At 40.0% G+C, this 23,351-nt stretch overlaps 1 protein-coding gene across 1 annotated transcript; it reads right to left on the minus strand.

Annotated features, from left to right (window-relative positions):
- Nucleotides 1-2,585: 2,585 nt before the first annotated feature.
- Nucleotides 2,586-13,313, minus strand: LOC116328610. Its single transcript, XM_031750434.2, has 5 exons — nucleotides 13,162-13,313; nucleotides 12,825-12,899; nucleotides 8,557-8,661; nucleotides 8,251-8,404; nucleotides 2,586-2,947 (listed from the first exon to the last, which is right to left on the minus strand). The coding sequence occupies exons 1-5, from the start codon at nucleotides 13,196-13,198 to the stop codon at nucleotides 2,713-2,715; spliced, it is 606 nt and encodes a 201-aa protein (XP_031606294.1). The 5' UTR covers nucleotides 13,199-13,313; the 3' UTR covers nucleotides 2,586-2,712.
- Between the last annotated feature and the right edge of the window lie 10,038 nt (nucleotides 13,314-23,351).

A 23,351-nucleotide genomic window follows, 5' to 3' on the forward strand; every position in this document is an offset into this window, starting at 1 on the left:
ATAAGGTTCTAGAAACAGTAAATACAAAATCATCAGGCTACAAATGTAAGGACAGGTGGTGCAACGGTTCCCTGGCAGACCACTGGTTAATTTTCGGCCGCTGAATTTTCTTTTGTTGGGCACAAGGGTATCACTGAACTCACCATAAACTTTCGTTAGGATTTTCTTGGGTGAACAGAAAAGGGAGGGTTGACTTGGTGTGGTTTTGGGTGGTGTAGGTGTGCAGAAAGAAACTGTGGTTTTCCTTTGAGATGACCTGAATTAAATAAAAAAAATGTGTTAAAGAGAGGTCGTTCTTGTATCTTTATGAGTCCTAGGGCACCTAAATCACATCTTTAATCTTTTATAGGGTTCTATAAACAGGAAATACTAAATGCCGCAGCAACTCATCCTAGGTGTTATGAACCGAGCGGGTTTTTGTTTTTCTTCTTCCCTTTTCTCTTCTCACTCTCTTCTTCTCTGTCTCTCCCTCTCCGATATTCTCAGTTGGAATTGGATTTGTCCGTGGTCTTTGCCTGGTCTTGATGTGGGTCAGCCTTTTCTCACCCATTGATATATTGAATCATCAGGCTACAAGTCTCTTAATCCTCTTTTCCATTAGTAGCTACTTGGACTCAGCATGGTTGGCCATGGTTTTCAGGGTTTTCCATTAGGTCAAAGTACCTGGTACCAGGTACTTTTTTAGTACCTGCTCGGCCCGGGTGCCAAGCGATCCAAGCAGGTAGTAAAATGTCAAGTTGTCGCACGGCATGCCACCGATTTGCTGGTTGCGTCAGTTGATGAGTCATGAGAGTGTCTCATTCACAAAAATTAAAACCACCATTTTTGAAACCCAGCAATTGGAGAAATGGTTACAACCCCCCCCCCACTGTGGTCCCCGAGACCGACGAAAAGCCACAGGCCGAGCAGCAGGTATATTCTTGCCTCGATGTCCACCTTTGTTGTAGCACTCATGTAGCATATTAATTACGGCACGGCACGCCTAGACCCGTTGCTATGATGACAAACACGCACACTGGGTTGTAATGGAAAACCAGTCGATCCGAGTTGAGTCGTGCCGATCTGCGTCAAGTCGATCCAAGTAGGTTCAAATGGAAAAAGAGGCTTTAGGCCGCCCCAGTTAGCAACCTGTCTGAAGACTTCACAATCAAAGATCAAACATAGACTTACCTGCAGTTTGGGAACTGTTACGGCCCTAGCAGGGCCTCCTCCTGAAGGTGCCTGTGTGGGCGTGTCCTTCAATCTCTTCTGCCTGAGGTGCCACCTTTTCTCTTTTACACAGCTGACTCACATCAGTAATTAAAGGGATTTAAGCCCAGGGACAGGTGAGCTCTGGGCCAGAGTGCCATGTGAATGGTTACAGCTAGTGAGCTGTGTTTTTGCTGCTAGTGAGCTGCTCTCTCTTTTTGACTTACATTTTTACTTTATTGACCAAAGCTTGAGTTTTGTTCGTTTCCTTAAATGGTGATAGCGGCTTGTCTGTCTCTTTTAGTTGAGCTACTTTAATAAAACTATTTAATTTAACCCTTTTGCCTCCTTGACTCCTTTTTCTGACCCGGACACTTTTTGTTACTTCCCCCTCACCGCCTAGACCCCTCAGGGGAACGTAACAGGAACGACTCCACTCCACATCACCACCTGAACTTCCTAAACATCTGTAATCCACACAGCCTGCCTGCTCCCAGTTTCTTAAAAAACACTTTGCCACAATAAAGTTCAACTTAAAACACGTTGAGTGTGGTTTGTGGGTCCTGCCAGTTCCTGAGGAGGCCTCAATGAATCACCACCTTGTGATGGTGCAGTGGGTGACATATGTTGACCAGCACAATTTGGTGGAACGATACGGTCAGGTGCCTTGTGGAGTGGTTAGTGGCGGACATGGAGGCCTTTTAAAAAGTGTCCATAAATAAACCTTTGGTCTGTGATAAATGACATAACTCTTTGCGGATTATAGTTATAGAAGCTCTTGCAGAACTACACGAGTATCAAATAAATACGTTTTTTTGTTTATTATTGAAGGGCATTCATAGGGTGACATTTTTTGGGGGGAAAAAAAATCTGGCATTCTTCCAGTTACACAGTAAGAAAAAAACACAGACTCATATATAATATATAGACTCAAAAAGCTGTTATTTAAGATAATAAATTCTACAATAAATTCTAATTGCATATATATTTTCCCTCTATATAGATTACACAGTCAAACTATGCAATTAAATATGATGCATATTTGTCAGTTAGACAAAAATGAAACAAAATAGCAAAGTCAGTGCCGGAGTTTTTATTCAACATCATTTTTATAGCATCTAAGCCAAACCCTCTTTCAAGCGCTTATGCATGGCGGCTGATGTCTACCACGCAAAAGTGAAAGTGTTACAATAGTTGTAAAAACGCATGATGATTTAACAAAGCACATTTTTAACCACATTTGAATGTCAAATCAAATCAAATCAAATCACCTTTATTGTCACATCACATGTGCAGGTACACTGGTACAGTACATGCGAGTGAAATTCTTGTGTGCAAGCTTCACAAGCAACAGAGTTGTGCAAAATACAATAACGTGCAACAAGCAAAATATAAAAATGGTTAATCTAAAAAGTAATAAATATATGTACCATATATAAAGGTATATACATTACTGAATGTATGACTTATATCTTGTTAAAAAAAATAAACACATCAGCCTCTGGAGTAACAACAAGTGCGCATCTAACTCCGAGCGACCAGATAAACCATGATGGGGATGAAGCTCACAGAAAGGAGAGTGAGGCCAATCACCACCTCCTGAGGGGCATCTTCAGTCATCGGATCATTCTCATTGGTGCAGTTCTGGAAGTATTTCAAATGGATGTCGATAAAGAAGTCTTGAATATTAGGGTTTGGGAAGAAACAGCTGGTCAGTTTAGCCACAGATTCCACGCATATCGTTAGATCATTGTAAGCTCTGCAACAGATGGAGAAAAGTTAATGATGGGGGTGAAACAACTTCTCTGATAATGAAGAAAATTTGCTCAAATGTGTTGATGTACTTTTTTTTCTTGTTTTTTTTTCTTTTTTTTTCATCAGGTACAGTATGAAACTTGCAATGTTTGAAAGTGTCTTATTGATCCTGCAGCCACAATTTGACTTGAATGCAGCAAAAGTAGGTAAAAAAGTAGAAACCTCGAAAGAATCAGACATAAAAACAAAAACAAAACAGCCATAAGGCACATAAAATATGGGTGTAGCCACCCTTACACTGATTAGTTAGTAACGTCTTGTCAAGCCTTGAGCTAAGTGTTTACCTCAAGGGCAAAGGTCACCAGGTAAAGCATATCCTGCCTTATCCTCCACTTATTAATGGCAATCCTTAATTAATGGTGCTGGGTTCAATCCATGCTTTAACCTGAAGTGCACCTCCCCAGATTTATAACCATACACCATAGCAGACCTCAAAGGGTGTGAGATTTCTGCTTAGTACTAACATATGGTGTACACATAGTATATTGAATAGTACTTTTCTAATTTTTCATCACTAATGACGTGACACCCTCAGTCGGTTCTGAAGTTTCCTGTGTTTTCACGTTTTCCTTAACTTCAGGATTTATTACTTAGCTTTTCAGGATCCCGGGGTTTGAGCCCAGTGTTTGGATTTGTGTTATGGGCTCATGATTCATTCTCTTGAAGTTATGAAACAATTTCTCTTCAAGCTCTGTATTAGTTAGTCTAGAGTTTAGTTTTCCTACTACCTGAGTTTTATATATATATTTCTAGTTCTTGGTTTCCTGTTTTATTTAGTCAGTCCGCTTTCGTGCCCAGTTTGTCCTGGTCTCATCTCCCAGTGTTCTCCTTAGGGTTCCCTGTATGCAGCCAGTTTAATCTCTGTGCTTGTTTCTCTTTCTGTTCGTTTGTGTCTAATCTCTGTTTCAGCATTTGGGTTTTTTATCTTTGTTCTGTTATTTCCTGGTTTACTTTGGCAGCCTCAGTCTGGGTGTGGGTCGATTTAGTTCATCTGTGTTCCCTGGTTTGTTCCATCTCCTTGATTTCATACGTCCTTAGTTTCCTTCTGTCCCTTGTTGCGATCTCCCTCTATGCTGTGTGTTTGTCTAGTTCTGGTGGTTCCCTAAAGTTAAATTTTTCTTTTAGTTTAGTTCCTTTAAAGCTGATGATTTTCTTTCATCATCCAAAAACCTCCCAAAACATTTAATCTCTTAGTTTTTATCACAAATATACACCGATAAGTTTTAATTTGATACGCTTTTGCGTGTGGTGGCGGCATATTTCATTAGAAATTATAAAAACATTCATTTTAAGATTATAAGATTAAACTGTTTAGAGTCCCAGGCACTGACACTGAGCAGCACATAAACCTGTGAGAAAAACTGTTGTGGTTAAACTGCTTCCTGTTTGAAATTAAGCAGAGGACAGAGTGGGCTGAAGGAAGAGACCACTGCTCATATTAACCCTTCAGCAGGAGAGGCACTCGTTCTCCTTAAGCCTGTTTGGATGATGGATATTTCCCTTTGTGACTTGTTATCGACTTAATGGGCTTTTTGACTTCTTTCCTATTTACTTTGTAATTTAGATGATAAGATCACTGTTTTACAGTAAAGAACCAAAGCAAACACGCACAGTCTAAGTCATTTGTACATGTACTCAAATGTTACACCATACTTAAGTATTTCCATATCCTACATCCAGTCCAGTACATATATTTAAAAACTGTAGTAGCCAGCGACTTTTAAGATCAAAATTTGCACCCAGATGACGGTGACAAAAGTCACATTTCAGTCATTCTCTAAAACACACGCTTTCATTTTAGTAAACCTTCAGATGATCTGAAAATTCCAAGATTGGATATAAAAAGCCAAAAAACCTTTTCCATAACAATCAGACAACCTCTAAGATTTAACCTGTGCCGTAAATAAATAAATTCACTTCAAGAAGCTACAATATTAACAGTATTTATAGTCATAAAGTATCATATATATCATGTGTCAGTCTGCTAGAATTAACCCATTAAAAATGCTGCTTTAGTATTTGCTACCAAAAACTACTTTTACTTGAGTAATATACAGTAAATGTGTACTTTAAAAAAAAAGCAGAATCATTATAAAGCACAGCCTCCGCTTCATCAAATAAATAAGTACATCAAATATATGTAATGTTACACATGTTGAACCTTTGCTTTTGCTTTTTAAAAAAGCTTATGTATGTATGTATGTATGTATGTATATATGTGTGTGTGTGTGTGTGTGTGTGTGTGTGTGTGTATATATATATATATATATATATATATGTATATATATACATACACATATATATATAGAGGTGGCAGAGATAGAAGGCAGGAGAATAAACAGCTGTTCTCCACAGAACCAGCAAAGGTGTACTCTCAGTGGCAAGGGAACGATAAGAGAACAGCACCACCAAGGCTGGAGACGGAGCAATACTGGAAGAGCATATGGGAGAAGGACGCAACCCATAACGGCAATGCTCAGTGGCTAGTGGATCTGAGGGCAGACCATAGCGACCTCCCTGAACAGGGTCCAGTGGCAGACATCTCTAGTATGAAGAATTGGACAGCACCAGGCTGAGGGGATCGAGCTACCAGAAGGCAACATTGCAGACATACAGGACAGTTACAAGTACCTGGGGATCCTGCAGGCGAATGGGAACCATGAAGAGGCAGCTTGGAAAGCTGCAACCACCAAGTACCTGCAGAGGGTCAGGCAAGTCCTGAGGAGTCAGCTGAACGGTAAGAACAAGATCCGGGCCATCAACACCTACGCCCTGCCCGTGATCAGGTACCCTGCTGGGGTAATAGGCTGGCCAAAGGAGGAGATAGAAGCCACTGACATAAAGACAAGGAAGCTCCTTACCATGCATGGAGGGTTTCACCCCAAGTCCAGCACCCTGAGGCTGTATGCTAAGCGGAAGGAAGGGGGCCGGGGACTGGTGAGTGTCAGCACCACAGTCCAGGATGAGACAACGAACATCCAAGAATACATTGGGAAGATGGCCCCAACTGACAGCGTGCTCAGTGAATACCTCAGGCAGCAGAAACCAAGAAAGAGGAGGGAGACGAGGAACCATCATGGAAGGACAGGCCCCTGCACGGTATGTACCACCGGCAGATAGAGGAGGTGGCTGATATCCAGAAATCCTACCAGTGGCTGGACAAAGCTGGACTGAAAGACAGCACAGAGGCACTAATCATGGCAGCACAAGAACAAGATCCATAGAGGCTGGGGTCTATCACACCAGGCAAGACCCCAGGTGCAGGCTGTGTAAAGATGCCCCAGAGACAATCCAGCACATAACAGCAGGGTGCAAGATGCTAGCAGGCAAGGCATACATGGAGCGCCATAACCAAGTGGCCGGCATAGTGTACAGAAACATCTGTGCCGAATATGGCCTGGAAGTCCCGAGGTCAAAATGGGAGATGCCCCCAAGGGTGATGGAGAATGACCGAGCTAAGATCCTGTGGGACTTCCAGATGCAGACGGACAAAATGGTGGTGGCTAACCAACCGGACATAGTGGTGGTAGACAAACAGAAGAAGACGGCTGTAGTGATCGATGTAGCGGTTCAATGACAGCAATATCAGGAAGAAGGAACACGAGAAGCTGGAGAAATACCAAGGGCTCAGAGAAGAGCTCGAGAGGATGTGGAGGGTGAAGGTGACGGTGGTCCCCGTGGTAATCGGAGCACTAGGTGCGGTGACTCCCAAGCTAGGCGAGTGGCTCCAGCAGATCCCGGGAACAACATCGGAGATCTCTGTCCAGAAGAGCGCAGTCCTGGGAACAGCTAAGGTACTGCGCAGGACCCTCAAGCTCCCAGGCCTCTGGTAGAGGACCCGAGCTTGAAGGATAAACCGCCCGCAGGGGCGTGCTGGGTGTTTTTTTTTTTTAAATATATATATATGAGCTCAAAAATATGTATACATATGTATATATATATATATTTACTTTCCGGCTCTCATTTCAAAGAGCGGCAAAAGAGCTGCTCTTTGAAACATTGCGGCAAAATGTCGAGGAAAAGCACCGAGTTTTTTAAATGGACTGACAATGAGGTGAAGTTGTTCCTGCGAGTAACACAAGAGTACAGAGTTGCAAAAGCGAGAATTGAAGAATTTGAAGAAAAGCTATCTGGAGCATGTAAAAACCGATATTAATCTTTAATAGGGCTGTCATAATTGAAAGCAAACAAAACAACTGCTGTACAATGCTGTTCACCATCTTAGTTGAATTGGTCACATCACTGCATCATAAAACTAAAAAGCTTCATCGTTTTCGAAAGGCTCCGTTTTTGTGGTCCACACTGCGACTCGAAAACTGCGTTTTTAAATTTACCCACTTTGGAGAGCGTTTTAAAAAATCTCTGTTTTCCTTGACCAAAAACGCCGTTGAGTGTGGACAGAAGGCCAAAACGGCGAAAAAAAGATGCATTTTCAAACGAAATCGTATTAGTGTGGACATGGCCTTAGATAGAGAGAGCATAGAGAAAGGTGCTTGGGTAAAAGAGGCAAGTTGTGTGCTCAGAGTAGCAAAGCACTATAAAACAACCAGTCCATTACAATTTACTTGTCCATTTAAAGCTCTGTATGTAAGTATGGACATTTTTTTTTAAAATTAAATTTACTGGGTATTGATGTCTTTTCTTATTCCCATAATTACATTCCATAAATAATAAATGGGGCCCTGTAGAGCCCATCTGTGGCGGCATCCCACTGCAGTTCCTCGAGTGGCCACATGGGGCTGGCACCAAAAGTGAGTCGATCCCCAAGTTTGTGCTGTTGGCGCCTTTTGAAGATTTTTTTAATTGAATTGACTTTTTTAAATTGAATATTTGGACACGTGGGGCAGGCTGTCCAAAACATTTATAACTTTTGTGAGAGAAATTCTAGTATTTTATTAGCCTGTTACTCAACACTCTATAAACCAGTATTATGGAATATTTTACAGTTTCAGGAGCAAAACTTCACCAGTTTCATGTCTATGACATAGACTTTAGTAAAACAGCACTATTACCCTAAATCTTTGTACTTTCTGATAATTTTCTGAAGAATAAAGTTTAAAAGGTCACGTCATGTTTCTTTAATACTGAAAATTGATGCAAATAAGTACAGGAAAGATGATTACACATTTCTCAGCAAGAATTCTAATCATGCTGTTTTGTCTTTCAGAATATTGTGTTTTTAAAAGCATAACAAGGATAATTCAGCGTGTTAAACATGGAGGTTTGTGGATATATTTATTCAGTTACCTGATGAAATGTTCCTGGACACACCAGTTATCTCTGCCGATAGTCAACATTTCCTGGTGAAAAATTTGACCACAGTAGTTGGAACTGTAGTATTGTAGTGACTCCCGATCACAGTTTTTCCCAGTAATTTTATTTTCCTCATCCTGGAAACTCTCTGCAAAGTAATCAAAGATTTTTCTGACACATATGAACTAAAAGGGACACGCGTGTATAAAACAGAAGCTGACGCTCGGACAATTTTTTCATGTTTCATCTGCACTATATGCACAGCATGTAAATAAGAGGCACTGATAATCATGAACTTACCTTTATCTTCTGTGATAACAGACACTTGGTTACTTTGCAGTTTATCCTCGACCTCCTTGTTCTCTTCATAAAATGTGGATGTCACGTTCTTTGGTTTCAGTGTACCTGCAGACAAAACATTTTCTTTTACTCTAAGTATTATTGCACCTTGAATTCATAATGGTTGTTTATCCAAAGTGGAAAACTTTTCGCATTTAAATTTGATTTATGCTTTGAATTCCTGTTTAGAAGCAGATATATAATTGGTGGACTTTGCTTCTAGATTTGAAAAGTGAAGACAATATAAAATTCCTTTAAATCCGCATTCTTCCTTATGTTCAGAAGGGGGTGATTCCTTCTGTTGCAAAACAACTTCTAGATGTTTGCCTTGATCTGTGTCTCAAGCAGACAATTTCCTGCTTCCTAGCTGGACCAAGAACACCAATGCTATCTTCAAAAAAGGGCAGAGTCGGCTTTTCCTATTGAGGCGGCTCAGGTCCTTCAATGTTGGTAGGAAAATGCTGGCCATGTTCTATCACTCGGTGGTGGAGAGCGTCGTGTTCTTTGCAGCTGTGTGCTGGGGAAGTGGGGTGAAGACAGCTGATGCCAACAGGCTGAACAAACTGAATAAAAAGGCTGGTTCTGTCCTGGGTGTCAGACTTGAGAACCTGGAGGAGGTGTCTGAGAGGAGAATGGTAAAAAAGCTTCTTTCTATCATGGACAACCCCTGTGACCCCATGCACGCCTCCATGATGGACCATCGGAGCAAACGCAGCAAAAGACTCATTGCCCCGAAATGCAGAACTGACCGCCACAGTAAATCCTTTGTGCCGGTGGCAATAAGACTGTTTAACTCTTCCTCACTCTGTAGGTGATTTTCCTGAGACTATTACCAATGTTATTCTGTTCCCTTTCAGACCGTGCAATATCACCCAACTGTACCTTATTGAATATTTGTTTCATCCCCCATCATACGCTGCTACTCCCTTTATTCTATTGCACAATACTATGTCACTTTCTAGAATCGCCTGCACTGATAGTTAAGTTGTTTATTCTCCAGGCTATAGTTATATATATTACTTCGTTAGAGTTATTTGATACTATGTCTTGCACTATCCTACTGTATATTACTGTATACTACTATTCTTGTTGTATATATTGTATATCTTATTCACCTGTTCCTCTGTCTCTCCTGCTGCTTTGAGCATGTATACATGACAAAAGAATTTGCCTCGGGATAAATAAAGTTATTCTTATTCTTATTCTTAGCTGACTTAATCACTTGTTTATTCTGTCCATTACGAAGACAGTTGCATGTCATGTATCAAATTCAGTGTATCAATGCACTCCTGTCAGTAACTAAAGAAGTCACTTGGTTGAGTGACAAAACGTTTCTCCCACTGAAAACGCTACGTCCAGATGAACAGATTGAGCATGCATCAAGACACTCTAATAGTTGTTTATTTGAACAGAACTCTACAAACAACAAGCTAAAGTAAAATGGAGTTTGGAAAGGATGGAAGCAGAGGCTGGCAGATGCAATTACGCCTCTGCTGAAGAAGAAAACTGCTGCTGTCAGTCTCAGAATACAACAAATGGCTGCTTAATCCAGAGTGTACTCTTTTTGGTCTAAAGAATAACTAAGATTTAATAATCCATTTTGTGAGTCCATTAACACAAAGTGTTCTGCAATTATTTAGACAATGCAAGGTACATGCACCAAACCCCCTCCTGCATGGTGGGCCCATGTCTCTCTGTTATGCTGGGTTGGCTTCGTCCAATGGTCTAAGGCCACCAAGTGTTTGGTTTGAGCCCGTACACGAGGTCTGGCCCCAGGTCTGGAGCTTTGTAACCCTGTTCTGGGCAGGGTGAACTGGTCTCTTGATTTTTATAGACATCATAGGGGTTTTTTGAATTGCTCTTAGGCTAGCTAGTACAACATACTTTTTGTGATCACTGAAGCACCCAAACCTGTCCAACACAGGATCCAGTCATTACATCTGCTGTGTTGGACAGCTTTTTTAATCCTAGTGGCATTTAAATAATTATGAATATATTCTGCAGTTTTCCAATTAGACGTGTTAATCACAGCCCATGTCTTATACAGTATGTTGGTCTGTTACACAGAAATAAATCAGTAAATATCTGTATTAAATATCCTGGATGTGAGATGTGACGTCTTGGAAATGAGCATAAAATACAAAAATGTATGAATGAAAACATTTGTGTGCATTTAGTTTGTATAGATGCTGTTTTCAGATACACTACTGGAGATCAGCCAGTTTCTGCAATCAGGTGAGCTCTGCCCTCAAAACACATCATCAGTGTTTACAAACACCAAAAACGTTGTAAAAATACTGATAAGGTAATGAATTTGCCAGACAGCACGTTTTCTTACTTGTTTAATTATGTTGCTTCATTTTATGAGCAATCCGCTTACAAAAACCCCTCAGAGGTTTCAGCATTTACAGTTTACTGTCATCAGATTTATGTTACAATTTATAGGCAGCAGTTGCATTTTTCTTATGGAAAAACAAAAGTAAGCCATTCACCGGAACAAAATGGATCCTTTCATGGTCTATTTCTTTCTTTCTGCTACTGAAATCCCCATAACTGACCACCTCCTCCTTTCATTTAACCTCACTCTCTGCTGCTCTTCTACCAAGCCAACCCGTCTCATCTCGTTCCGCAACATCAAGAACATTGATATGGACATTCTCACTACCAGTTTGGACAATGTTCAGATTCTGGACTTCTATTCCACTCCTGATGATTTGTTGTTATATTATAATAATTGTCTACGCACCGTCCTTGATTCTCTGGCTCCTGTAAAAACCCACACTGTTTCCTTCGCTCGCTCTGCTCCCTGGTTTACCTCTGACCTCCGAGCTCTGAAGGTCAAAGCTCGGCAGCTAGAGCGTAAATATAAGAAATCTGGTTTAACTGTTGATTCTGAAATCTATAAATACCATGTACTTCAGTATAAAGACTCCATCAGCAAGGCCAAACAAAGCTTCTACTCTGGTATTATCGACTCTTATGAGGGTAATGCAAGGACTCTGTTTTCAGTTTTTAACAAACTAATTCAACCCCCCAACGCTTTACCACCACACTTCTATTCCTCTGAAACCTGCAACTCCTTGATGATGTTCTGGACTATGAAAATCAATAACATCCACCAGCAACTCAGATCAAATGTTGTGTCTACAGTCTCTCCAGAACCTTTTCTCCTTTTTGAGCCGTTTTCCACTTTTCATCTTCCTGATTTATCTGATATTTCCGAGTTCATATGTAAATCAAAGCCTGCCACATGTCATCTTGACCCCATGCCCACGGGGCTTGTAAAATCCTGCCTCTCTTCTTTACTCCCACTCATCTCTGCTATCATTCACTCTTCTCTCACCACCGGTATCGTTCCCTCCTTATTCAAGACTGCTCTAGTCACTCCTATACTGAAAAAACCTTCTTTAGATCCCAACAACTTTAACAACCTCTGTCCGATTTCCAATCTACCCTTCATTTCTAAAATACTCGAAAAAGTGGTTGCAGCTCAACTTCATTTACACCTGGTTAATAATAACATCTACGAGAGATTTCAATCTGGTTTTCGCTCATGTCACAGTACAGAAACTGCTTTACTTAAAGTCACTAATGATCTTCTAATCGGAGCTGACTCTGGTCTTCTCACCATTCTCGTCCCTTTAAATCTGAGCTCAGCCTTCGACACTATTTCTCACTCTGTACTTCTAAGCAGACTTTCCTCTCTCGGTATCTCTGACACACCCCTCGCCTAATATTCAGACTTCTTCTGCTCACCTTCAAGGCCCTTCATAAGCTCGCTCCTCCTTACCTTTCTGACCTGTTAACCACTACCTGTTCTGCCCGTTCACTTCGATCTTCCTCTTCTATCCAGCTTGCTGTACCTTCCTTCCGCCTCACCACCATGGGAAGCAGAGCTTTCAGCTGCTCTGCTCCCAGGCTGTGGAACTGCCTACCCCCAGAAATAAGAAACATTGGTTCTCTCCCCCAGTTTAAATCCCAACTCAAAACTCATCTGTTCAAATCTGCATATTCACTGTGAATCCACTGTTTGTTAATTTTATCTTGTGCTTTTGTTTTATTGTTCTTATTTTGCCATTGTTTTACTATGTGTCTTCCTATTGTAAAGTGTCCTTGGGTGACTTGAAAGGCGCTCATAAATAAAATTTATTGTTATTATTATTATTATTTCTGGGCTCCAGGTCCATGTTTGACACTTTTGTACTATTTAAAGTAAGAAATGAACTTACTGTTGAATGTTTGGTTCCTCCCAACTTCATCGAGCTTTCCCGCTGTGCTGTTGGCTGATTGTGATGTCACAGTACCTGCAAACAACAAATTCAAAGATGTTCCTTACGATCAGGTATGCCAGTCGGGCCAATTTTAAAAGGCATGCTCTCACTCTGACTTTCATTTGCCTCTGCTCTTTCCTTTCCTTTCCTTTCCTTTCCTTTCCTTTCCTTTCCTTTCCTTTCCTTTCCTTTCCACACAGGGAAAACAATTCATGGAAATATTAAAGCAAATCCAAAAAGCAGGAAATGTCCACAAAATCTAAAGAAAAACCCTCAAGTGAAGGCAAACGCATACCGAGGACAAAAGCAGGGAAGAGCAGGTAGAGGATCATTGTGGACAGCAGTTGAGGCAGTTCTGTGACCCAACGTGTCTTTAGAGGCTATAATTTCCCTCCTGGAGCTCAGAGGAAGAAGGAAACCCAGCCCTCCTTATCTCAGCTTGCTGTAGATGTGTCTGAGTGCATTTGTGCCATGGTGTCACTGAGAGATCCTTGTTAAACATGCCTAGTGTTGGAAAACGAGCAGATAAAGATGCTGATCTGACAATGACTTAACATGATCAGATCAAAGACGAAGCTGCCAAAGTTAGAGAAAGAGGTTAGCGAAGAAAATAAATCACAAGTTATTCCAAATGTTACAGTCAGAAAAAGCTTTAACTGCAACCATTTCAGCCTTATGAGTGTCAGAGTAAAACACCCGCATATATTAGTAGCTAATTTTAGACACTGAATGTTGAGAAATGAGTAGACAGGGAAGGGCAGATTAGCTTATGAAGCGAAATTCACTGATCAACATGTTTAGTTCAGTGGTTTTCAAATTGTGGGTGGAAGCCACAGCAGCTGCAATGTGATGAACAGGGCAAACTTGTGGTGGCTGCTGCTAAAATAATATTAACTTGGGTGATAATTTTGTATTAACAATATGTCAAAAGTTTGGAAAGTAATCTTTGTTTAGCTTCTAAAAGACGGCACACCAGAAAAAATGCTAAGAACTCTGGACTAATTCTGCTCGAGCCAGTCAACACAACTGTTATAGATAATTTTGAGTCAGAGAGTTGGATTTTCTATGATGTGTTCAGTAAAGATCAATGAGCATGAACTAAGGAGCTGGGGAAGAAAAGTGACTGAACTTCCTTAAGTTTTTTGAAATGGTTTCAACCCTCATTTGAGGAGTGTCTTTAGTTTTAAGACCAAATGGCAGAGATTCCCAGGAATTTAAAGAAGTCCAATTGCTTTCTTTTCCAAGCTCCTTAGATTACTATGACCTGGATGAATGAGAACCTACACATACATATTTCCTTGCACTTTGGGAGGAACATTCTTGAACTGCTGTGATATGAAAGGGAATCAAGAAAACTAGCAGATTATGGAAACCACCTTCCCTTTAACCTAAGACGCAGACAAAGCAGACTTGTTTCCAAGAGTTTGCGCAATGGATCCACGGTCAGGGGACATAGAGGGAAGCTGATTCTGCAGAGAGCACAAAACCGGCTTTGAAGTGAAAGGATAAGACACGTGCATCTCAATATAAATGCGCTGTGGAATACGATCAATCAGACTCTGCAGGAACTCAAAACACTTCTAACCTCTGCTACTTTTGAAGAAGTTTCTGAGTTTGTGGACAAGGCTCAGCTCGTCCAAGACAAAGAAGAAAAGAAAGACAACTTCATTTATTTATGATTTATAATTCAGAGTTGATACCTAGACCATAAAGACAAGAACAGGAAGACACCACAACCAAAGACAGTCAGGAAAAGTGGGTGATCAATTTATCAGACAGGAATCTCACTGAACCTGAAAAGAAGGCACTAGCCAAAGGACCCAAACTGCTCTCAGTGTCAAAAGACTCCACCTCCAACCTAAAGAAACATCTGAAAGTAAGTTCTTTTTTAAAAAACAATGTTAGCCTACTGCAACTACCTTCTTTTAGTTGTGGTAGCTACCTGGGTTATGTGCCACTTCAGTATCTTTGATGTTCTACTGCTGTGCGATTTATTACTATTACTGAAGGCTACTCGCCCCCAAGCTAACAGCTTAGCTGGCGTTAGCTGAGGTTAGTTCATAGACCGCAGACTGTTAGACTTGATGGATAGCATTAACCACCAGCTAGCTGCAAATAATCATGTGCAATTCTGAAAGCAGTCTTTCAGAACTGAAAGCAGTAAATCACACAGCAATAGTACATTCATGTAGTTGCAACAATCATGACAATATATTAAGTAATTCAAAGGATTCAGAATATGTTACTCACATTGAGTAACCAGGTTTTATTTACCTGGGACTTTATACCATTTGGTCTTAGTACTGAAGAAGCTTGATTAGAGGTGAAACGTCTTCAAGAAACGTAAAAATTTTCAGTCACTTTTCTTCTAAAATACCTTAGTTCACACTCGTTGATACTGATTAAACACATCATAGATAATCCAACTCTCTGACTCTGAAAGCGTCCAAATGTACAACATAATTTATTCAGTATGACCTGAGATGAGTGACTGAGTCCATAAACATGTTTGAAAAGTGATTACAGAGGTCAGAACAAATTGACTTTTTCATATAGTCTTCTACAATGTTGGAAGTCTTTGAACTTTTTTCAGTTCAATTGAATTATATAGCAACAAAGCACAACAACAGTTGGCTCAAGGCACTTCTTAATTGTAAAGTAAAGACCCTACAATAATATAACATAATTTTGCCACCTGCTGGTCATTAAAAAGAATTCATATTTAAGGCACCTCCATACTGGCTTCAGTTTTCAAACCATGAAGGTCACTTGGTCTTTTGGTTATCAGCAACCAAGATGCTGGTTGATGCTGATGGTTCTCGATCGCTCTGTGTGGAGAACCTCTAAGCATTTTTTTTTTCTTGAGACCAATGTTTATACAACATCTTCTTGCCACTGCAGATATCCTGCAATCCATCAGCGACCACTAGTTGTCCGTGTGAGATGGATTTTGTGAGCAGTGACACCAAAGGTGCTGGAGAAGATTGCAAATGGACAAAAACTCTGTAATGGCAAAAATAAAATGACATCGCTTCTGATGCACTAAGTGACCAATAGTGCCATTAATCTTGACCACACACATAGGGACTCCCTTGTCATTGCATTGCTTTTCTAGTGGATCTTTAAATGCTTCACTTCCAGATATCTAATGAACGAGTCCAAATGTCACTCAGTAGTATCCTTCACTCCCATGTGTGGTCACTTTTTTCACCGCCTTTTAATCAGTAAAATCAGTAATGAGTGCAGGGAGTCTGAAACAGTGCCGATGTGGTTTGGTCTTTTTGGATTTGTTATGACTGGAAAAGAACAGACTTATTTCTGATGTTTTTAATGATAATGAATGCTTTACTTATGGGTGAACATGTGAGAGGAAAACAACAAGGAGCCAAGGATGGAGCCCTGGGGAACACCCCAGAAATAAACAACTCATTTCAGTAATGACGTTTGAGCTGGAGTGCCATTAACAGTCAGTGTGTCTTCCTGCACATCTTTAAATGGTAAAATGGTCTGTATTTGTATAGCGCTTTTCTAGTCCCTAAGGACCCCAAAGCGCTTTACACAACCAGTCATCCACCCATTCACACACTGGTGATGGCAAGCTACATTGTAGCCACAGCCACCCTGGGGCGCACTGACAGAGGCGAGGCTGCCGGACACTGGCGCCACCGGGCCCTCTGACCACCACCAGTAGGCAACGGGTGAAGTGTCTTGCCCAAGGACACAACGACCGAGACTGTGCTTGGACAGTCTCGGTTGTTGTGTCCTTGGGCAAGACACTTCACCCGGTGGCGGCAGTGTCTGGTAGCCTCGCCTCTGTCAGTGCGCCCCAGGGTGGCTGTGGCTACAATGTAGCTTGCCATCACCAGTGTGTGAATGTGTGGATGACTGGTGTCCTTAGGGACTATTAAGGCGCTATATAAATACAGGCCATTTACCATTTACCATGCAAGCCGGGGGCTCGAACCGGCAACCTTCCGATTACAAGGCGAACTCCCAACTCTTGAGCCACGATCGCCCCACAACTCCAAGTTAGTAGTCATGCTAAATAATCAAAATGAACAATATTATGATTATGTGTTTTTTTTCTGTTGTCAGGTGGCAGACTGTATATTCATATTATTGTGGTTTTGCACTAAGTAATTGGATGCACTCTGTCCTATAGACATATGATAGGCCTGCTGCAGTGACAAAGCTTCTAATTGTGCTGGGACTTTCCCAGTGCAAGTGAATGAGCATGCCCAATTTCCTGATCCTTCATGATCCTTCATGTATAACTAGTAAAAAACACTCTTAAGGCATTTCGTCCTTCAGGAATCAGGAAGTATGTGCAGCATGAATGTTAGGCAGGAAACCCATAAACGGTGTGTCTGTCTGGTCCTATTTACTAACACGACACGTTGCTGTTTTCTCTGTATTGTTGTAGGGTTTACCTTCACTTTACAATACAAAATGTCTTGAGGCAACTGTTGTTGTGATTTGGTGCGATGTAAGTAAAACTGAGTTGAATTGACCTGAATTGCTCATATTGTCATGATGACTTAACCAGATGTTGGGAAAAATAGGCGGCCTGAAAGTAAGTTTACATTTCACACAGACAAGCTTTTACCCACTACAGATACACACAGAGGTATGAAAACAACAACTTCCTGTGTTTTGTGGTATTAAATGTGCAGGATGTCAGTTTTTTTTCAGCTGGCTTGTCGGAGACAGGAAACTAAACTGGCATTCGGGGGTTTGCTGCTTGTTGACAGACATCAAGGGACAGTCGAAGGGTTTTAAATGGACATCTGCATCCTGGTTACAATCAGGTTTCTAAAGCAGTGCTTTTGTACTTCAGAAACCTAGTTTTGAGGTACACAGCATGACAGCAAGAGGAAAAGTGAGGTTGCTATTCAGGTGTATAAGTGCTGCAAAGGCAGAGTTCCAGCCAGGTGACAACAACTGAGGAAGCATGAACAAGAGTGCAGGTTAAAGGTTACAGGAAGCCAGGCTCTTAATGCAAACAAGTGCAAGTTAAATGAACAAAGTCAGATTGATTTCAGATTAACAGTTACAGGGAAGTCAGATTAGTCGATCTAATTTATACATCACAGGGGCCTGCTAAATTACCACACAGTAACTGGATGCTAATATTTATTACACGTGGTTTTGTATGTATACTAAAATAATTCTAAAGAGCATTTGATCCTTCCCAAAGAGGAATAACCAGAACTGTAATACAGAAATAAGATTTTTTTAATGTGAGTTTATCATGCAGATCATTTGTGCCTTTAGTAACCTGTTAAAGGCCCCTAATAAGCCAAGAAAAACTCTGATCAAAGATATGCAGAATTAACATGTTAACATGTTAAACCTTGTAACAGAGTTAATCATGTTCATCTATACGTACTGTCTTCACTGACACCACGCCGCGTCACAGGCTGTCCCTCTACTAGATGACAATCTTGTATGTGGTGAAGCTGTTTTCCCCCCTTTTTTTAAAGAAACCACTTAAATACAAGTGAGCCGTTCAGGTGTTTCGAAGCTATTTTTCCCCCACGTCACTTTTCACGTGCCTGAAATTTTTCAAAGTCAATCTTTGGTGGTTGGTTAAAACAACAACAAAGACTCTGCTTTACCTTGTTTGACTGAAAGATAAACTGACACAAATAAAGGATGTCTGAGTAAACAAAACACCAACTAACAAAACATGTTGATTATCTCAGCTCATGAAAAACCCGATTATGCGTTTCTGTAGATGCTGAGCTTTATTGATTAAGGGAATGACTGAACTAAGTATGAAATATGACGAGCGGTCGCTTTTTTAAATACATAGTTTTTATGTAATTCAAGTTCCACTGCACTTTAATGCTAACACTACATTATAAATGTATATCTATATTTAATGTACATCACTCACTAATAATTAGGGCATCTCATTAAGACCTGTTGTTATTGCATATTGAATTTTATTGTTTTAATTAATTTAATTTAAGTTAGTATTAGTAGTTCCACACTACACGAAGAGTTACGCGTGCAAGCCACTAATCAAAGAAATGTATCTGCTTAAAATAATTAAATGGGGAATATGCAGGATTTTCTGGCTTTAAATGGATCTTGTGGGCGGAGGCGTGACGTTGTGCATAAGTACCATAGTTAAGACACATTGTTAAGGCAGAGAGTGTGTTTCCTGTTTTTTCTAAGCATTCAATACACAGTGACGTATTTTTGGATGATTTCCCTTTAGTTGAAGGTCATACCCTCTTGTAGAGCTGCCACAATTTCTGTATGCATGAAAAAAACCAGCGGATGGTGAATGCTCATATTAAATATACAAACCTGTCAGACTGCTCCAAACACTTTATTACACTTTGATTCTTGGCTCTGTATGACATCATGAAGAAGGGATATCCCAGGCACACTACGCTGTCTGTGAGCCAAGACGCCCCATCAATCTGCTGTTCAGATCTTCCACTTGTGAGGTGCAGGAAATCAAACATGATCTTAAGGGGGGAGGAGCTAAAAAAAGGTTGTTTCAGACAGAGAATGAACTCTTCTAAATTGTGAATCCAGCAAAAGCTGCTATAGTAGAGTCCATAAAGGACATATGAAGCTAGAACTGAGCACAAAAGTTTCCCTTTAAATACGTACATACATAATTTAAAAAATCACCACAAACACAATTTTTCTGTGAAAGTGTTCTTTATTATTGTGTTACAGGCAGCTTTATCTGCACAGCACCTATCACGCAGTTTCATGCAGCTGAAAGTCTTTCACGGATGACTGAACATCTTAAAAACACTAATGGAGAACGTCTGTAGGTGACAAAGATTGACTCATAAAACACATGTGAGGGTTTAGAAAAAACTATCTGTAACCTTCCCACACATCAAATAAACCACTGCAGACTACTACACTGTAGGAGGTACTCAGAGGACACAAATAGATAGTGAGCATTGGAAACAGCGTGCAAACCGAACACACATTTACCAAAAAACATCACAAAATCAGTGTGTTGTACTATCCACCCATTCTCTTCTTATCCCTATCAGGGTCACAGGGGGTCTGGTGTTTGTATTTTGTTTTATTATTTCCATAATAAAGCCACAGTACATTTTTCATTGGGCAGAATTTTAAAGCCCTTTTGATGCTGGATTCATTCACATGCAGTGGAAAAACGAAGCAGTTTTTCTAGTTAGAGATCAAATACTTTTCGTTACATTTAGATAAAGGTAGAAGCAGCTCAATAGCTGCCAGTTTGCATATCTCATGTTTTGTGGTTTTGCACCCTTCTCCTCAGCGGAAGAGCCTCCTTTCTTTTAAAATGAGCGCACAGTTTAATTCTTTTGTAGGTCCCACCAAGAACTACCAAGTAGTCCGCAGCAGCACTAAGCATCGTCATGATTCGGAGCCCTGGCTGTCCTGGTGTTCTACTTACCTAACAGAACTGCTATCATAGAGAATACTGTAGTGTTCAAATGTAAAATTGGCTTTATGTGTGCTGAAACACTCCCTAGTTCTACATTAGCGGCACCTTCAGTTTTATTTATATAGCGCCAAATCACAAACAGTTGCCTAAAGGTGCTTTATATCTTAAGGTAAAGACCGTAAAATAATACAAAGAAAACAAAGGAAATCTAAACAATCATATGACCCCCCTTAAGCAAACGCTTTGGTGACAGTGGGAACGAAAAACCCCCTTTAAATAGGAAGAAACCTCCAGCAGAACCAGTCTCAGGGAGGGGCGGGCATCTGCTGCGACCGGTTGGAGTCGAGGTTGGGAAGACAGGACAAAGACATGCTGTGGAAGAGAGGCAGAGATGAATAATAGCCAATATTTAAATGCAGAGAGGTGTATAAACACATAGTGAGTGACAAAAGGTGAGTGAGGAAGAGGAACACAATGCATCATGGGAATCCCACAGCAGTGTAACTAAGGGTCACCTGATCCAGCCCTAACTATATGCTTTATCAAAAAAGAAAAACAAGTAAGCTTACAATCTGAGAGCGAAGTGCTCTAATGGGGTGATACAGTACTATAAGGTCATAAACATAAGATGGGGTCTGATTGTTCAAGACCTTCGATGTGGGGAAAATTGAGGAATTTTATAATAAATATTGAAACACAAACAGCAGATTTTGTCATGTAGACTTCAGTTTCAGTAAACAAATTCACAAATTCTTCATCTGGCCAGTTGGGACAACAAATTTGAGTAAATAAGAAATTTCCTATACATTTTCATTTTATTGTAAAGTTAGTTTCTTTCTTAATGTCAAATGTTTGCTTTGTTTTTGTTTTTGTTTTGTCATTTTGGGGAACAAATGTCTTTTCACACCTTAGTTTAGTTTTAGTTTACTATAATAGCCTTACTAGTTTCAACTTGCCGAACATTTGACACATTCACACCTTATATGTGCTATATAAACCTGAACAACATGAAAGGAAATGTCACAATGCAGTACATATAACCCGTGTGTGTGTGTCTGTTGCAGCAGCGTGCACATGAACATATAAACAGCTGTGCATAGAAAATGATGTAGTGCAAGAAATAAACGGAAAATATTTTTCAGGTTTGCTGTAAACATGTGTGCACAGACTTTTATAAAGTCACCATGTGATGTTTTGAGGTCAGAGGTGAGAAATGATCTATTGAGTTGAACAATGAAATCCTTTAAAGAGTGTGAACAGAATTAAGAGTAGTTTCTGTGCTGTGTACAAGTTAAAAGGCATCATTGCATTATATGCCACTTCATTATGTACAATTTACTGAAACGATGATTCAGCTGGACAGAGGAAGCTATCCGAGGATAAAACATCAGACTTTATTAGATGATCAAAATAAATAATCTCCAGATTAAATGATAAATAACATTACTCACAAACAGTGTTGGTCAAGTTACTTGAAAAAAGTAATCAGTTACTAATTACTGATTACTTCCCCCAAAAAGTAATCCCGTTACTTTACTGATTACTTATTTTCAAAAGTAATCAATTACTTAGTTACTTAGTTACTTAGTTACTTTTTAAAAACACGATTTACAACCTGAATAGGTGATAAAGCGATAGATCTTTCAGCCCAATTCTACTTTTTCTGCATAATTCATCATACAAAATGTAATCAAATGGAAAAGTCTCTTTTTAAAACTTGTTTTATTAGTTTTAATCTTTTAACTTTATGCATCAAGCAAAAATTAAATTATATGCAACATTCTCTGACTGGAAGAAATTTGTTTAACATTTAAACCTATTTTCTGCACATTCCAGCACATAAAATAAAATATTTTTTTGTGTTTACACTCAGTCTTTCAAATAGATGCAAGTAAAACACAGCAGAAAATAAATAAAATCAAAGACTAGCGGTCCTGTTGCTCTATTTTCACCTGTAAAGCAGGACTGGGGTAGGCGGAGGAGGTTTACCCTGGTGCAGGTGTGCTGCAGCGGTCAGTGGAAGAATCCGCGAGTTTCTCTGTGAATTTCACATTACGTCGTAGTACACTCGGTGCTTGCTTGGAAGTTTAGGGGTTTTTCGCTGTAAAAGTAGTTTTCTTCCACGCACAACGGACACTAATGTTTTGTCACTTTTATGGAATCAAACTCAAAATAAGGTCAGTACTTCCACGCTTTAAACGCTGCATGCTACACTCTGTCCCGCACTCGATATATTATGATCTGCAGACAGCTGTTGTCACGAACGTCGCACTCGCTTACGTCACTGTCATGAGACGTTCTCGCAAAAAATCACGGTTTTAGTAACGCAGTAACGCAGCGTTCCTACGTGAAAGTAACGGTAATCTAATTACCGTTTTTGCAATAGTAATCCCTTACATTACTCGTTACTTGAAAAAAGTAATCAGATTACAGTAACGCGTTACAAGTAACGCGTTACTGCCCATCTCTGCTCACAAAAAGAAATGCAAAGAGTAATCTGAATTACAGACAACAAGAAAATATAAAAAAAACCATTAAAAAAAACCTTTAAAAAGTTAGACACGAAACAACAATTATGACACCCAGAAGAACCTGCAGGACGAAGTCAGAACCTAAGACCCACGCTTTATCGCTCTTCTCACCTACTGATCCTTTTCTTAGTTTCAGAATTACGCTTCAGACCGAAGCCTCACTGCATGGCTGTTTTTCAGCTGCAGCACTAAAATGTTAATTTTTAATAACTGATATCTGTGTTTCAGCAAGAGTACATTTTTTTTCATCAAGAGTGTATTTAAAAATACAATCAAAGTTTAATAATAAACATGCAAACCTAAAAGAGTCTGGGGAATGAAACTGCAGAGTAGTATAATATGGGCTAATTATGCAGGGCTAAAGATGCCCTATCAGTATTTGTCACAGTGTTTCTATCACATTAAAAAAAGAAACAGTTGAACTGCTGTCATAGAGAATATGTAGCTGTATGTGTGCTTAAACACTGTGTAGTTCTTCATTAGGGGCACCTGTAGAAGCTAATTCTATTTAATAACATGGCTGCATGACAGGTAAAATTACACAGT

Source organism: Oreochromis aureus, linkage group 8 (assembly GCF_013358895.1).
Source record: "Oreochromis aureus strain Israel breed Guangdong linkage group 8, ZZ_aureus, whole genome shotgun sequence".
NCBI classification, from domain to species: Eukaryota; Metazoa; Chordata; class Actinopteri; order Cichliformes; family Cichlidae; genus Oreochromis; species Oreochromis aureus.

What these genes read in the sequence shown, in the direction of transcription:
- LOC116328610 (XM_031750434.2), bottom strand. Translation starts at nt 13,198, where the DNA reads ATGATCCTCTACCTGCTCTTCCCTGCTTTTGTCCTCG. An exon ending in CTTCCCTGCTTTTGTCCTCG is followed by an intron (nt 12,900 to 13,161) that starts GTATGCGTTTGC and finishes TGTTGTTTGCAG; the next exon opens with GTACTGTGACATCACAATCA. An exon ending in GTCCAGGAACATTTCATCAG is followed by an intron (nt 2,948 to 8,250) that starts GTAACTGAATAA and finishes CATCTGTTGCAG; the next exon opens with AGCTTACAATGATCTAACGA.